The sequence below is a fragment of the Puccinia triticina genome, chromosome 1A, assembly GCF_026914185.1.
Source record: "Puccinia triticina chromosome 1A, complete sequence".
NCBI lineage: Eukaryota > Fungi > Basidiomycota > Pucciniomycetes > Pucciniales > Pucciniaceae > Puccinia > Puccinia triticina.
Genome location: NC_070558.1, coordinates 5170506 through 5187482, shown reverse-complemented (window position 1 = coordinate 5187482; position 16977 = coordinate 5170506). Strand labels below are relative to the sequence as shown.

The 16977-nt window shown below is 48.6% G+C and overlaps 2 protein-coding genes across 2 annotated transcripts; both read right to left on the bottom strand.

Annotated features, from left to right (window-relative positions):
* Positions 1-7493: 7493 nt before the first annotated feature.
* Positions 7494-7839, bottom strand: PtA15_1A578 (uncharacterized protein; the record flags this gene model as incomplete). The annotated part of the gene is made up of 3 exons (XM_053165619.1): positions 7494-7502; positions 7571-7617; positions 7734-7839. The coding sequence occupies 3 exons, from the start codon at positions 7837-7839 to the stop codon at positions 7494-7496; spliced, it is 162 nt and encodes a 53-aa protein (XP_053016793.1).
* A 7872-nt stretch (positions 7840-15711) lies between these two features.
* PtA15_1A577 (uncharacterized protein) lies at positions 15712-16645 on the bottom strand (the record flags this gene model as incomplete). The annotated part of the gene is made up of 4 exons (XM_053165618.1): positions 15712-15747; positions 15816-16164; positions 16236-16546; positions 16622-16645. The coding sequence occupies 4 exons, from the start codon at positions 16643-16645 to the stop codon at positions 15712-15714; spliced, it is 720 nt and encodes a 239-aa protein (XP_053016792.1).
* Positions 16646-16977: the final 332 nt, after the last annotated feature.

Below are 16977 nucleotides of genomic sequence, written 5' to 3'. Positions count from 1 at the left end.
CGAGCGCCTCCGTTTGTCGCGGGTGTGATGGGCCCGACAAGATTGGCATGCACAACCTCAAGAGAGCAGGTAGTGGCTTTGAAGTGGCTGTTGAACGGTAGTCAAGTGACCTTACCCTTCATACAGGCGTCACACGCTTTTGAGGCTTGTCGAGCATCACTTTGATTCTCTTGCGGCTGGCGTGTCCTAACCGTTGGTGCCAGAGATCAAAACTGTTGTGTTTTGCAGCCAACGTAGTTACTGTGAGATTTGCTGTAGGTTCAGTCTGCGGTTCACAGACACCCACCATCTCAAAAATCGAGTTGGTAGTGTCGATGTCAATTGCAGTTTGATTGTCAATCTTCACAGTAAAGCCGCACGGCGCCGGTAAGATGGAGGCGTTATTCTCCATTAACTGAGCAAACAAGATTAGACTTTGAGTTAGGTTGGGGACGTAGAGGGCGTCCTTCAATACAATGGACGATCCGTTTTTGAGTCGCAACACTGGGTTCCCCTTGGCTACCGCAAACAGCTCACGCTAATCCCACTTATTACCGGTTGCAATGCTTATTTTAACCTGTGAGGTGGTGCTGAATAAATCAAGAGCATTGAGCATATGGTGGCTGGCACCCGAGTCCAAAACCATGGGCATTTTCACCCCAGCTGTGTCCGGGCCTGTTAAGTAACCAAAAGATGGTCTTACAATATTTGCAGATTCCGGAGTTTCTGTTGCAGTGGTGGTGACTAAGCCAGTGGGTGGATTTGAACAAGCTTTCTTGTAGAGACCAGGGTGCAACGTCCAGCAGTCTTCCTCAGTGTGAGAAGTTGCCAAAGGATTATGTTGCTTGTTGGTACATGGGTGAGGGTTGTAGTGCCGCTTGCGCTGCTGGTTTCCGCGGTTTCCAGAGTGTTGCGCTTGTGCCGCTAGTGCTGTGGACAATCCGGTAGCTGCTTCTTCATCCCTGGACATGGTTTCTGAGATGGCGTCGTGGTGGGCAATATCCCGCAGTTTAGCTATGATCTGCTTCGGATGTGATAGCATTTTGGCATTGCTGATCAGAGTCTCCATGAGGGAGGGCCTTTTTCTTGAGATCCTTGCGATTATAGTACAGCTCAGAATAGTACCGGGAACGTCTAACCCCATAGCCACAAACTCCGCCAACATCAATTCAAGTTGTGTAATGTAGCGGTTGATATTGTTGTTGTACTGAATATCTTCCCACTTTCGCCAGGCGTGATAGATGGCGAGTACTGACGCTGAGGCATATTCACCCTTTAGCTCTTTCCAGAGAGCAAAGGCGTCGTTCATGTTCTTGTCGGTGATGATGTGGTTGTAGATATTGTCCTTGATGTGGCCGCTGATAATGGCAGCGGCTCGAACATATTCCAATTTTGCTTGCTCGGAGGCGTTAGGCGGTAGGGGTTGCTCAATACACTTCATCAAACTCTTGACGGCCAGATAGGTCTTGACCTTTCGCTGCCAGATGGGAAATTTTTTTCCATTGAAGGTTGGACATTTAAACAGGTTGCGCTCATTGTTCGTAGAGGGGGAGGTGTTGGAGTTTGCGTTTGATGAGGAAGCAGCAGGAGTTTGACAAGTGCCGGCCATGGTGTTCCGCTCTTAGTTGTGGTAATGAGGTCGGGTGGTTCAGAGATCCGAGACTGTAAATCTAAAAGATTCCACAATACTGCGAGGTTTTATTTCTGCATTAGGAATTTGGTCTATCTGACAATCTCAGAGACTTAGAGAGAAAGAAAACAAATAATGTACCTAAGAGCGGAACTATTGCCGGCTCTGGTATGAGAATGGAATAAGATTGAAAGGGACTGCTTGAGCAGCTTGAGCCACGCGTTTGTGGTGATGGAGCTTCTGCCTGTGTGCAGCAACTGAATCTAGAGTCAGTGCCTGAATTCCGGGAGGAATCTAGAGAGAGATATAGGTTATCTCTTACTTATGCTCGATCAGGCTTGATGCTTTAGCGTCCGCCAATACGAGTGCGAAGCAAGCTGGAACTGCTGTAGTCTATTGCACATGCAGTTCTCTCAGTCAGTGACTGGCAATGCTTTATGAAGCTCTGCATCGATGGACTTACCGCTTGTTGAGCTGGAGATCCTATTGATGAGGCTGGAACCGTTGCGGTCTGAATCGGCTTCGGGCGTAAGCTTGCTGCAATAAGATTATTAATCTTTTGATCAGCTGCTCGCTCCTCAGCTTGTGACGAATCCAAGGAGCACTACTTACCTTTTTGGTGGAGTGCTTCTCTTGGATTGCTGAGGCTTTTCGTCGTGTGGAGACGTGGCTAGAAGGAGAGGAACAAAGTTTCAGCTTCTCGCCTACTCCTATTGTCTGAGAGTCACATGCATATGCATGGACCTATGGGTCGCGCGGACTCACCATTCCCCCTTGCGGGGTTAGGGTTTCGCTCCTTGCGCTTCCTCTGCTCTGGGGCGAGCCCTGAGTCTTGACAAACCAAAAGATCAACGCGCGCAAAAGGATATTTCTTCGACAATGGACCCATCAAAGATTGTAGAAGGCTCTTGACGTGCTGCTGCACAAGAGTTGCCGGATTTAACTTTTGCTGCGGACAATGAATTTCCTCATCTAAACTTGAATCAATCGGTTCTGATCAACAAAGCAATGAATTAGGGTGTTCAAAGTTGACTTGCATAAAATCATAACTCCATAAAATCATAAAATTCTAAGCTGAAAAAAATATGTTGCACCCAAGCACTCAAATTAGAGCAACATTTCTAGAATGGTACATATGAAATCATCACTTAAAATTTTTATAATTTTATGATTTTATGCATTGAAAATTTTATGATTTCAACTTTGAACACCCTTAATGATGCACGCTCTTTGCCTCAATGGGAGAACACGTTGTCATCTAAATTCAATTCTTTGCAATCAAAGAACACTGGCACCCTCGTTCCGCCTCCATAACCATTGGTGGTATGTGGTTGTTAACCAAAAAGCTTAACAAATTCAAAGAAGTTGTTCGTCATAAGGCGCGATGGGTGGTGTTCGGAAATCATCAGTAACATATGCTCCACTACTTCAAAACGTATTCATCTGTAGCAAGAAACGAATTGCTAAAGATGATCCTTTCTTTAGCGGTAAATTTGGGCTGGGATGTGTTTCAATTCAACGTTGAGACTGCATTTCTTTATGGCAACATCAATGCTTCAATCTACGTATCTCAAGTTCTTGGTTTTGAAGATCCGGATCCGGCGAAAAAGGGTTGGGTTTGGAAACTCAACAAGTCTCTGTACAGAACGAAGCAAGCTCTGCGCATGTGGAAGGCCCATCTGGTGGCGACCTTTAATTCTATTAATTTTGAGGCTTCAATTTTGGATGATGCTCTTTTTCACAACGCCGAAAAATCTGTTCTTTTTCACATGCACATGGACGACGGCTTGGTGGTTGGACGGTCCCGGAAGGCGGTTCTGGCTTTTTTGGACGACTTGAAGAAATCATATGTGCTGAAAATTAAAGAAAAGCCTAATCAACACCTTGGATACACTCTGGATTGGCACAAAGATGGCTCATCACTAATTCATCAGTCAGACTTTGCACACAAAATCATTGAAGAGTTCGGCATGAGCAGCGCTACGACGGTAAAAGCTCCATCTCCGATGAATTTTCATTGAGTGGTTGCTTTGGATTCCCCTTCTTTTGATGTTAAAACTATGCAAAAGGCAATCGGCATGTTAAACTATCTCGCCCTTCACACTCGCCCAGACATCGCGTTTACGGTCACCATCTTGGCTCAGTTTGCATCTTCCCCTTCTTTTTTGCATTGGTCTCTTATCAAGCATCTCCTTTGGTATCTTCAAGGCACGGCCGATGTTGGCATTCATTTCAAAAAAGGCCAACAAACCAATGCCTTGTGCGGCTGGGCGGACGCTGATTATGGTACTTCATTTGTATCAAAGAAATCTTTATCTGGCTACGTCATCACCATTTTTGGAAACCCAATTTTGTGGACAACAAAAAAGCAATCCGTGGTTGCACAATTAACTACTGAAGCCAAATTCATTGCATGTTGCAATAAAGTAATTGTCTACCATTTTTACATTTATTTGATCCGGCGCCCAGTTTTATTGCTTTCTTCCATGATTTTTTGATTGGCTTGATGGAGCTCCTGCCCTTGAATTTTTGAAGATCATTTAATCTGGAAGTAGGTGAACATCAATTAGAGATCCCAATCTTCCAAACAACAGTTCCATGAAGCTGAATAGAATACCAACTTCATTCCTTTGGAAAATTCTTTGAAAAATTGCATTGTAGCACCACAATGAGAACCAAGCACCATCAGCTTCTCAGTGAGCTTGAACAAAAAATGCCACCTACAACCTCCAATTAACTTGAAAATCTCTTCTATTTCTTGAATGGATTTCCGTAACTCCTTAGTCAACTTCAGAGACCAGGGGTTGGGGTACTTCCTCAACCTATTGGCATTGTTAGACTTGGTGATCCATATCTTGTCTTCTGTAACTTGTAGATTGAAAATTGTGAAATGTGTACCCAAAATACGAAATTCTTCTTCCACTCTTTCTTGCCCTGTTAATTATTCAAAGTTTTTCTAGCATCAGTTTCCAAAGTTGTGGAAGTGTTGAAAGAAAGTGATGCCATGGAACTTGGTAAGTACTTTGTTTCCATTCCAGCAAGACCGTAACCCCTACATCTGATGTATTTTAATCACAAAAATTCAACAAAAAAAGGCTTTTTAAGCTTAGTTTGCTACGCGGCGAGGCAGGCAACTGACGTTTATGAGCGACTGGAAGCGCGGCTGGTTGGGGGTCTAGAGATCCATTCATGAGCGACCAAATGATGTTGGAACTTGAAGGGTGTTGACTATCCACGGCAACTAGACACAGAAAGAAAGTGGTATCCGTATTTCAAGGGACATTATCAGTGTATCACATGGTTTGAGTATTTCAAATATGCCATGTGGGAGGAGAAGAAACTGATGAAGATACCTTCTGCTGCTTGATCTGCTTCATGAGTGATATGCAATGGAGGGGTAGGCCGGGCTATGTAGTGCGCCGCTTGAAAGCAGCACAAAACAAGAGAGGTCAGTCGCTGGCGCTTTGAAAACATGTTCATGTGTTCACCGGTGTGGAACTCCGACCTGTGCTGGGCCGTCGGCAGTTACTGGAAGGGAAAAGTGCGCTGAGCGTTGCCTTCGCGGTGATCCAGAAAAGAGTTGTGGGGATTCAGGATTCAAATTTTAGCTTAGAGAGGGGGGGGGATTTATTTTGAGAGGCAACGGGGGTTAGATCCTTGTTGGAGGTGGTTTGTTGAAAGATCAGAAGGGAGTAATTTAGGAGGAAAAGCCGGCAAAAGGGACCAGAAGTTGTGATCAGGAAAAGGTTTTAGCGACTTGGTACTCAGCGGCTGAGAGCTTGAAACACAGAAGACACGCGGGGAAGTGATCAATAAGCTCTTGATATGTATTTGCTGGGATTCGGGGTGGACGGATGATCTGAGATGAGAAATACGGTTCAGACAAAGTCCATGCCGCTCCAAAGCCTGAGTTCAGGCGAACTTAGCACAAGTCCCTCGCCTGCTGGGGGGCAGGGGCGCGAAGCGCCTTGCACAAAGTGCGACCTCCCGTCAGGGAGGGACTTGTGTGCAATCCACAATTCCTGGCGTGAGAGCCCCGTGTGCAGTTGGTGTTTTTTGCAGGTGGCCAACTTTGTGCCCCCAAATCCCCCACTTCCCAGAGGGCATGTTGCCCGCCTCTTGAACCGGTGAACAACCTGCATCTCCTCTTCAAATTGGTGGTAGGCATGCCACAATTGCCCTCCTCCCATGAGCTGGAGATTGGCTCAAAGGAGCTCACTTTCCAAGAATTCTTTGAGATGGCTAATAGAGTTGTACAGTTCTGTACAGTAAATCTCACTCCCTACACAGCCACTTTTCCTCCATGATTGGAAATTTCAACCAGGAGGATCAGGCATTATATTAGCAGCTACGTCAAGGCCCAAATTGCATCAGAAGAAGCGCACTCCAAAGCACTTCTTAAGTCCAGAAGGGCAACTTCAACGGGCCAATGGTTGATGTTTAAAAATGAAAAGAGTGAAAAAAAGCCTGATACAGGCTGATATTCCTGGGGCTCTCAGGCCAGATACAGGTTTTTGAAGGTAAGCCTCTCTGTGAGACAGAGACCCTGCAGGGCTGCCCCTTTGGGGCTCTCACAGTGAGGCTTTGTTAAGCTTGGTTGATGGATACGGTTCTGATCTACATTGTTATGACATATTTCATTTAGCTCTTGATTGTTGTTGCACATCAGCGCGCATCATTTTCTCGTTACCCTTTTCTGTTCTTGGGATTGTTCTCCCCTACTTTCTTTCTCTTTTCCTTATTGATATACTAGAGGCCAAGGCGGCTGCGCCGCTGCAGATCCTAGAAAACCAGTGTTAAATGTTCATGTGTTCACTTTTTGAATAAAATTAGGGATGCAAATGCAACAACAATAACACAAAGTTCTCATGGTCAACTCAAGTATTTTCTTTAGAAGTTGATGAAGCACATTGAGCTGTAACCTTTGAGGTTATTTCAGCATACTATCCTGTTGGTATTTGGTTAATTTCTAATTTCAAAATATTGAAAAAGAAATTGAAGGCAAAACAACTACCAAATAAGTAGTGCACTCCAACAGAAAACACTCCGATGCCATGGACACTTTTCATTTTCCAGCTTGGGCTGTCTGAGCTTTACTTTTTCCAGTCAATCAGGCTTTGTGTATAAGGGAAATATGAATTTAATTGATGATCAAAGTTATTAACATTTTCTCAAAGAATGTCATGCAAATTAGGCTCTATTTCCTCAACTTTATTGATGAAGATTGGGTGAGCAGTATTAGAGATTATAGTTATAGTTAGTTTGCATTGCAGCATGATCCTGAATTTGTTTTTGTTGTAAGTGAAGCAGCTCATGTGAAATTGGGCTAATAGGACACATGTGGTCTTTATTTCTTTATTCATTTGGGTCTTGTATGGCACAAACAAAGATTGTAGTAATATAGCAAATGAATAAATGGATAAAATCCACACATTAATTGTAATACCACACAGGCAGTTACACAAACAGAGATAAGACATGAGTACCTGGGAAACATGAAAGAAGCTGGTACAACAGGCAGATGATGAGAACCAGGATCTCACACAAGATTGGGCCACTTTCTCACTGATTGAACTTTGTGAATCAGGATGATCCAGATGACTGGTGCGCTTGGGAAAGTGAGACATGTTAGGCGGAGCGTTGGTAGACTCATTTTTGTCGGCGCCAGTTCTTTGGTAGGACCGCTTGTTTGTTGAAGAGAACTGAGAAGGCTGAGAGTTGTTGGAGTAATGTGACGCAGGGAAGCAGGAAAGTTGGATTGAGAATGACGACGGGGTTTTGTAGCCTACTGTTGATCCTACATAGGGCTCGAGATGGCTAGGGATAGCCAGCGAGGTGCCTGTAATTGGTATTATTTAGATGCGAGTCCCAGCCATTCATTTTTTTACCATCCCTTCGCAAAAAGAATTGAACCGGTCAAATTGAGAGCGATGATATGGTGAGAAGGTTGGATATGCTCACCAAGGATTTGGCAGCGGGAGCTGGGGCGTCACCAGTGTCGGCGGCAGCTATGCGGGGAATAGAGACGAATTAGTAAGATTGTGGCTGTCTCTCAAGAGCAACTAAACATCTCTTCCACACTGATCCCAATCAGTTGTGGCCTCAGCGGTAGTCCAGTCTCAACCAAGGGTTAGACGCAGCGGCAGCAATACCGGCAACAGCTCCGGCGACTTCGCAGTCCACAGCACGGGCGATGTTAACGTATGAGGTTTCTCGGATGGCTTGGGCATTGATCCGGAATTCAATGTCACAGATTAAGTAAGTGTCCTTGAAGAATTGGGTGACGTAGTTGGTAAAGTTACCAGCTGTAATTTCCAAATACATGGTTTTGACAAGCTGCAGTCTGAGGGAGAGAAGTCCAAAGGATACTGACCAGTGAAACAACCGCAAATTGCCTTGGCATTGATGTTTACAGCTAATTTCAGAACAACCCCCTCACGAGATTGAGCAGACTGGGGCGAGCGACTTAACTGCGCAAGCTGTGGTATTTGCATTGTTGGAGCTGAGATCTGAGTGTGTGTGTAGCTGTCCATACAAAATTTAGTCAAGATGGTGATATTACCCAGCCCGACGGCTGGGTCAAAAGTTGCTACGGCTAAATATTGTAATACAGATCATTTGGAACGGATGGCTTGGGTCAGCAGGCTTCGCAGTAGAGGAAGAAATCAATGATTTACTCAGAAAATCAGAGTCTACATGACCTGTAATAGGGGAATCAGTGTCCGTCCGTTCTGGTAAATGCTGACATGAAGCAATTTGAAAGTCAGTACCACTTCGAGTAGACACAATGAGGGTCCTTGCAATGGCTCCTAGGTAAACCTGATTTAGGGGTAAGTGTAAAGCAGAGTTGGCTACGCAGGGGTCCGCGTGGCGTCGAAGGCAGCAGCTGTTAAGGCGACGGGATGACTCACGGAAAAATAGCATGATAGGGCCGCGGCTTGTGGTGCGTGTAGGTGAGGCCAAGTAGCGTGGAGGCAAGAGTATACAGGTGTCTTGTGTCCAAGTTGTTAATGGCTGGCGCGGTCGCCGTGGAATTGGTTACGGTTACGGTGCCACGCCGTGGGTTTTGCGGGATGAAAATGAAAGCTCTGGCCTGGGGAAGTTGAGGGTTTGAGTCGAGCTGTGGTGTAGCCAAGGCGCAAGAGCTTAAAAGGCGGATAGGCTGGTGATTTATGTTTCCCCAGGCAATTTGAGATGCTGCACTTCCAGCTATCAGTTGTCCTCAACCCCTCCGCTGTTGCACATGCGCAGTCTGAGGGGAAAAGAGTGGGCCCCCCACGGGTCTGCAGCCTTTGCTGCAGGCTGGGGGCCTTCTAGTCCATCACTTTTGACCCGTGCGCTTGACGCGGGCTGGGTGTTGCGCCTGTGGGCACGGCTTTGCCAATGTTGGAAGGCTGGTTGAGGATTATTTAGAGTGCTTTGCAATTTTTTTTTGATTTGTATTGTTTGAGGAAAAGTTACAATTTTTAGAGTGTTTTTTTGTACAACAAAACCCTTGATTTTATTTTCTTATTTTGTGTATTTACAGGGGGAACCCTTGATTTTTTTTTCTTATTTTGTGTATTTACAGGGGGAACCCTTGATTTTTTTTTTTAGGATTCTGCCAAAACTGTGTCTTGAATAAACTTGGATTCTTTATCTTCATCATCATTATCCTACAGTTTTATCATCCCAAAGAAATTGTAAATTTGGAAAGTTAAAGCTATACAACATTGTGAATCAAGTTTGGTTGCATCTTGCATAGAATTTGAAATCTTATCTATTATTCAAGCATCAGCAAATTATCCACCAGGAAAAAAATCATGTCAACTGGGGGAAGGTGACATGAAGGAACACAGGCTGAGACTCTGCTGCAACTTCAGCCTGACTCTGTGCAATGTATTGCTTTACTCATTTGCGGATCAGGGGTGGGTGAGTAATTAGACTGAGTTCACTCATCCACCAACATTGCTGAACTCCTGAGCTTGAATGTTTGAGTTCAGAATTTTGTTCAGCTTCAGGGGGAAAGGATATGTATGTATTTACAACTTGAGAGCAAGTCTCCCCCGACTATGGGCATGGCCATTGTCTGGACACCGCTCAATGGTCAGTGTGTACCGGCCATCAAGGAGGGGCTCCCCGGCTCCACTCAATGGCCGGTACACACCGCCATCCAGCAGGAGCTCCCCTCTACTTGATGGCCGGTACACACCGGCCATCAAGCAGGGGCTCCCCTCTGCTTGATGGCCGGTACACACTGCCATCCAGCAGGGGCTCCCCTCCGCTCGATGGCCAGTACACACCGCCATCCAGCAGGGGCTCCCCTCCGCTCGATGGCCGGTACACACCGCCATCCAGCAGGGACTCTCCTCTGCTTGATGGCCGGTACACACCGCCATCCAGCAGGGGCTCCCCTCCGCTCAATGGCCAGTACACACCACCATCCAGCAGGGGCTCCCCTCCGCTCAATGGCTGGTACACACCGGCCATCAAGCAGGGGCTCCCCTCCGTTTGATGGCCGGTACACACTGCCATCCAGCACTTGCCATCAAGTACATTCTGACCTGGACGCGGCGGGGCAGCCTCCTGGAAGGGCAGGTGCACTGTGCATGCTCGCCGCCCTAGCTCAACACAAGCCCCTCGTTTCAGAGGGAGGCAGGTGAAACACCGTCGGGCCCCTCCCGCGGAGCGATTCAGAGGCTTGCTTCGCGAGGCTCTCCCGGCCCCTGAAACGAGGGGATTGTGTTAGGCTAGCTCGCCGCCCGTGCTTCGCGGTTATGTACACTCGAACTTGCGGCGGGAGCCGTCTCGTTCCTACTCACAGGCTTGGCGCTATGTTGCGGCGCCCAAGGAGTCCCGAGAGCCCGGGAGGGGGACTACAAGACTCCTGTGTGAGGTTCGGGGGGAGGTGTGGTCCCCAGTCCGCTAGGGATTCCCCTCCTCATGGCCTTGCATTGGCTTGAGGTCCCCTGAGAGGGACCCCAAGGGCCAAGAAGTGTCCGTAAGGAAGGAGAGGTTAGCCGAGCGGGTCCTCCGGGAGCAGGTGCACCCCAGATGGGTGCGAGGGCCAAGGGCCGCAAGGCGTCAGACTACACGCGTGCGTGTGAATCTGGCAATCCCAAAGCACAGCTCATTTATGTACATATGTACATATACATATACATAAGTTTTCTGAGCAGAATATGAGCCATGCTAGCGTGAGGACATACTCATGAAGTGAGCTGAACATGAATGAACCTGCTCATCGGAATGAGCAGTACAAGTGGTGGGCTGATTTTCAGAGTGGAGTTTGAATGGAGACCAAACTGGAGATGCCTTCACGTCACCTGCCCCCAGTTGACATAATAATTTTTCTGGTGATCCTCCTGGATAATTTCATAGCCAACCTTATAACGAACTGAATAATAGGGCTAACTTATCAAAGTCCCTCCCCATGCGGGAGGTCAGAGTTTGGAGCTCAGGTGGTGGTCCGGGGGGTAACTCATTTGGGTGGAGCTTAAGTTTGGCTGGTGGCGAAGCCACCCCTCCCGCAGGGAGGGACATACGGCTAAAGCAACTGTTTGGGTGGGAGAACACCCACCAAAAAGTGATGGAAAATCACTCTTTGAATTTTGTAGCCTGCAGCTTCAACGCTGCCCCCCCCCCATTATTGGGACTTACGGACATACATACATGATTGATTTTTTAAGCTCTACAGCTGATCAAGATACCATCAAGGGATTTTCTGATTAATTTTTGAAAAAAGTGGCAAGCCTCAAGACCACCCTCTTCTTGGGTGGTGCCTGGCCCCGCAGGTCCAAGCGGAGAAATTTTCTTTTGTCTTTATTCTCCTTCACTTTTTTTGTTTGAGTGACTCTCTTCAAAAACAGAGTTGATAAAAAGACAGACGGGATGCATTTGCATCTTGATGCTTGGAACTTCATATGTAGCTCGCAAAACAAGCAAGCTACATCCTCTCAAAGTTGAACCAGATTTCTGCCCAATGCTCTCAGGCGAGCTCCCCCACATAAGGTCTAAGTCCCTCCCTGCGGTCGGCGGCACTCTGCTCCCCACTCAGCCCTGCAGAGGAGGGACTTTGTTAAGTTAGATAATAGGGTAGCCTTCACAAGTAGCTCAACCTGGTGTCTGTAGGCTTCTGTAGAGATTTTTACGGAAGCCCTGGACCGACACAAATTGTGCCATTGATTTTGGTTTCTGACTTTGGGTTTCACCTTTGGTATCCAAAGATGCCAGTCAGACTTCCCCAGCCGGAAGGCCGTAGTACAGATTTTGTAATCACATAACCCAAAACTACAAAATTTTGGGGTGTTGCCTTTGATCTCATGGGCCTTGATGGCCCACCCACCATGTCAACCCGCATCAAAGTCAGCTTACGTAACAGATTTTCATTGTTGGTAGCGGAGTCCAAGGGCAAAGAGCATCTTGACCCCTGCAGTAACCAAGAAGATGGCTGTTGAGACACCATTGGTGATTGTAAGCCCCTTAGAGCATCTGCATTGGTGCGGGTGTAACTTGAGGAGTAGCGGATTCGCTTATTCCGGGATTAGCACTAATCCGGGTGGTCAACTGCATTGGTGCGGGCTTAAATGATGAGTAAGTATGTTGTATGCACCTACAGCTTATGTAAGCTGTGTTTGGTGCATACTTTTGGGTGGGGAGGAGTTTCTGCATGCAGTGCTTACTCCCAGGATTAGCAAGGAGTAAATTTACTCCCGCTTACTCCAAATTTTACTCCCGGGAGGAGTGTAGTCCGATTAAATCGGACCCAATGCAGTTTCTGAGGAGGATTAGTTACGCTAATCCTCCCTTGGCCAGCTACGCTAACCGCTACGGTTAGCGTAGCTTGATGTAGCTGAATTTGGCTAAATTAGTGTAGGGTTAGCGCAATCTGCAATATCTACATGAAACAATGGGAAGTTACGTTATCTGTAACTAAAAGTAATGGATAAAAAAACTTAATTGTTGCGCTAATGGCAACAATGTTTCAGTTGCATTATTTTTTTTACTTTTTTCCTGAGTTATTAGACCTGTTGCGTTATCCCCCGCCATTTAGGGGGATAACATGCAGATAACACGGGTTTTTTGCCCATTTTACAGTGTTTTTGTGCCAGATAACGCAGTTAGCGCGTTACTGGCATTATTTTTTTTGTGGTATTGAGGGGGAAATCGCCCTCCGTTACGTTATCCAAACGTGCACAAGCACATTTTACCAGATAGCGATAACGCGTTGTGGTGAAAGGAAGTGTTGCTCTGTCACATAATGACCGCAGCTCCATCTCCTCCGCGAGATTCCCGAGTGTATCAAGGGTTCTCCAAGCTCGGCGTAATATAAGTGCTCCAGGAAACTCCGCTCAGGATGAAAGCCGCAAAAACCAATGAGAATAGCAAAGAAAGTAATCCAGTAAAACCCCAATAACCCTAAAAGAACCGCCTCCGTAACCACAAAGAAGAAGTAGAGTCGTAAAAGTAAAACAATCCTCCTCCAATGATGGGCGGAAAACGCCCCCCCCCCCCCAAAATAAGTGAGTGAGTAAGTAAAAGAAAACACCTCCTCCCTCCGCCGTACAAAGAAACCCCCCTGTGAGAAAACTCCCACCGCATCTCCTAACCCACATAGACCTAAAAACCACACAATAGCAATAGAATAGCACTAAGAAAACAGATCCTCCTCCCATCCCACGCATGCCGTCACCGCCGCTCCGACGCCGTTCTCTGCACTTGCGCTGCTTGCCGTAGACAGCCGCCAGACTCCGCCGCATCCATCATCCACGCCCCAAACTTAGCACAGGTCCCTCGCCTGCCGGGGGGCAGGGGCGCGAAGCGCCTCGCACGAAGTGCGACCTCCCGTCAGGGAGGGACTTGCGTGCAATCCACAATTCCTGGCGTGAGAGCCCCGCGTGCAGTTGGTGTTTTTTGCAGGTGGCCAACTTTGTGCCCCCAAATCCCCCACTTCCCAGAGGGCATGTTACCCGCCTCTTGAACCGGTGAAAGACCTGCATCTCCTCTTCAAATTGGTGGTAGGCCTGCCACCATTGCCCTCCTCCCATGAGCTGGACTCCTGGAGATTGGCTCAAAGGAGCTCACTTTCCAAGAATCCTTTGAGATGACTAATAGAGTTGTACAGTTCTGTACAGTAAATCTCACTCCCTACACGGCCACTTTTCCTCCATGATTGGAAATTTCAACCGGGAGGATCAGGCCTTATATTGGGAGCTACAAGGCTCAAATTGCATCAAAAGAAGCGCAATGCCGAGCACTCCTTAAGTCCCGAGGGGCGACTTCAACAGATGAACGGTTGATTTCTAAAAAAGGAAAATGTGAAAAAAAGCCTAATACAGGTGGATATTCCTGGGGCTCTCAGGCCAGGTACAGGTTTTTCCAGGTAAGCCTCTCTGTGAGACAGAGACCCTGCGGGGCTCTCACAGTGAGGCTTTGTTAAGCTCGTCCACGCCCCTGCCTAGCCTCCGGAGGCTTGGGATCCTACTTGCTGCCTCCGCCCCAGCTGCCGCAGCTTCCCCCAGCTCCGCGCCACTACTAGAAAGTCCCTGCTGGACTGCGCAGCCTGCTTCGCTCCGCATGCCGCAACTCCGCTGCATCTGGCCGCGGCTCGGCGCTCAAGTAATGCGCCCCACCTCTGCAACTCTCATCCGCGCCGCGCCGAGGGCATCCGTAGCCCCTTTCCTCCGCAGCACCGCACACCCGGACACCCCGCTGGCCGCTCTGGCGCCCCGCGCCCGTACTTGTCCAAACTTAACAAGGTCCCTCTGCTGCGGGTGTGTGTCTTGCAAAGCAAGCCTCCGACAGCCCTCGGCAGGAGGCACTTGCGCCTTATCGCCCCTTTTTGCGGGGGCAAGATTCTAAATTTAGGTGGCAGGAGTTTTCAAACTTCTATAATTCCTTGCTTCCATGTCTTTCTTTGGAATAAAGCTGCTTAGGTGAAAGATTAGCTTGTGCCTGTCCAACCTACAGAATTTGGGTAACTTCACAACATTCCTTCTGGTCCAAAAAAAATCTTGAAATATACACAAAATGAGGATTTTGCACGGCAAGGGTCTGTGCTCACCAACACACTTTCCACAGTTTGCTCTCCACAAGAATGTAGAGGGGATCATGGGAGATGTACACATCTGTACCCTTTTCTCCAGCATGTTCCAATGACATTGAGCTAATAAACAAGGAGTGGATGTGGTGGGCGAGCTGTAGAAAAAAAAAAAAAACCTTGAAAATCCATTCTTGGTGCGCAAGTTTGGGGAGCTAAGGGGTAAGTCCCTCCTGACGGAGGCTCGCTTCGCAAGTTCACCCCCAAAGTCTTGAGGGACTTTGTTAAGTTCGTTACTTGTTACCACTGCGTTATCTGATAACGGTGGGAAGTTACGTGACAAAAATCCGTCTGGATAACCGAACGTAAGTAGCTTCCCGTCGTTGCTACATGGCGTGTATCTGTTCCGGAAAGATGCTGTCCGGGGGTTGCATGTTGCGTAGCAATGTTATACAGAGGTTGTGGTGCCCGGGTTGCATGTTGCAGCAAAGAACACCCCCCAAATCAGATGCATCCTTTCTCTCCCTTGCAGTGTATGTCTTGTGCTGCTGTGGCTTCCGCTTCCGCTTCTCCTTTTCCCCCTTTCACTGCACCGTGTCTGTCATTTTTAATCCATGTTTTTTCTGGGTATTCACATCATAATTTAGGATACATTTTAGCACAAGCAGCAAAGCTTCCTTTCAGCGACGTATTCATAATTTACAATGTCCTCTCTCGGTCTCACGGCGGCCGGCTGTTGAATAGAGTGTCTAGCACCAAGGGTCTTTGCACGCCAGCCACAATGCGTGTCCAAAAGAACGAAGAACAGGTACATGTTTGCTGGCGTCTATTGGGTTTACACTCGAGCGAGATGGAAAGATGGTCCAACAAACAAGAGCGAGTGGTAGTGAAACTACAACAACGAAAGAAAACAAAGAAGAGGAAAAATGCTTGAGTCCGATAAGGGCGCGCGGGAGAGCTGAGGAAGGATACAAGGAATTGAAGTGCTATTCAAAAGAAGAGTTTGCGTGTCCATATCACAGTCATTTTGCGACTCCCTCTGAGGAAAAAGGTGTTGGTGGGACGTGTTTTGGTGGCGGATGGATCAAAACTCTCCAAGGAACGGTTTCCGAAGCTTGTACTAGCAAGAGAGAGAGAGAGGGTCAATAAGGAGGAAGCCCGCAGGAAGCAGGGGTGGGGATGGCGGACCTTGTAGGGGATGTTTTTGCGCAGCCTGTCGGCCTGATCGACGGGCTTCTTGAAGCCCGCCCAGGAGCCGCGGCGCTGGGCCTCGTCGTGGAAGGAGCTGTACTTTGCGGCCTGAGCGCGGACGGCGTCGAGGCGGCGTTCGCGCTCGAGGTCGAGGTCGGCGTGGCGCTGGCGCTGGCGCCGGTAGGCGAGCGTGTTCACGTCCGCCGGCAGGCCTTGGGCCACCCGCGCGAGCTCGTCCTCCTTCACCTCGAGCTCCTCGTGGTGGGAGAAATGGGCAATGTCTTCCGGATGCACATACGCTTCCTCCCGCTGCGACTCCGGACTGCTGTGGAACATCTCTTCGTGACTGGCAAAAAAAAAAAAAAAGCCCTGGGCTGTCAGTAGTCTGTCCCGTCGGAGAGTGGAGAGATGACTGACTGGAGGAAGTATTCGCCTTCTTCATCGTAATGGTGGCCGAGCCCGGAGATGTCGTCGAAGGTGGGCAGGCCGTGTTGGCTGACGACGGCGACGAACTCGGACTTGGTGATGAGGCCGTCCTTGTTGAGGTCGAGCTTGTCCATGACCTCGGTGAGGATGCGGGCGGCGACGGAGTTGTGGTGGTCGACGGAGTCGGACTGGTCGATGGCCGTCTCGTGGTCGACGCCGTAGAGCTTGAGCACCTCGGAGGCCTCGAGGATGTTGTCGGAGTTGAGGTCGTGGAGGTGGAAGGCGGATTGCAAGTCGAAGCCCTGCCAAACAGTCCGAGATGAGTCCACCGATCCGCTGGGGGGATCCGTCCGGGGGAAAGATTAAGAGATGCATACCTGGATGTGGTGCTCCTTGTCCATGTGTACGGTGAGGAAGTCGGCCGAGGGGTCGGCGGGGGTGTCGGCGTGGCCATCGATGGAGAGCGCCAGGGCCGAGAGGAGGGTGAGGGTGAGGCAGGAGGCGTGCATGGTCGAGGGGATGTGCAGATGGTGGCTGGCTGGCGATGGCTGGGCAGGGATGGGCTGGGGCCCGAGGGGCGCACCCAGGATTCCCCGATCTGGCGGTCATGGCCAAAACACTTTCTTTTGTTCAACACACCCGCTCGGACACAGTCAGCCTTAGCCCTGCAGACAGCTGCACGCCCTGCAGTGTCCGGCGAGGGCAGACCAGCTCCCATGCTGGCCGGACATGA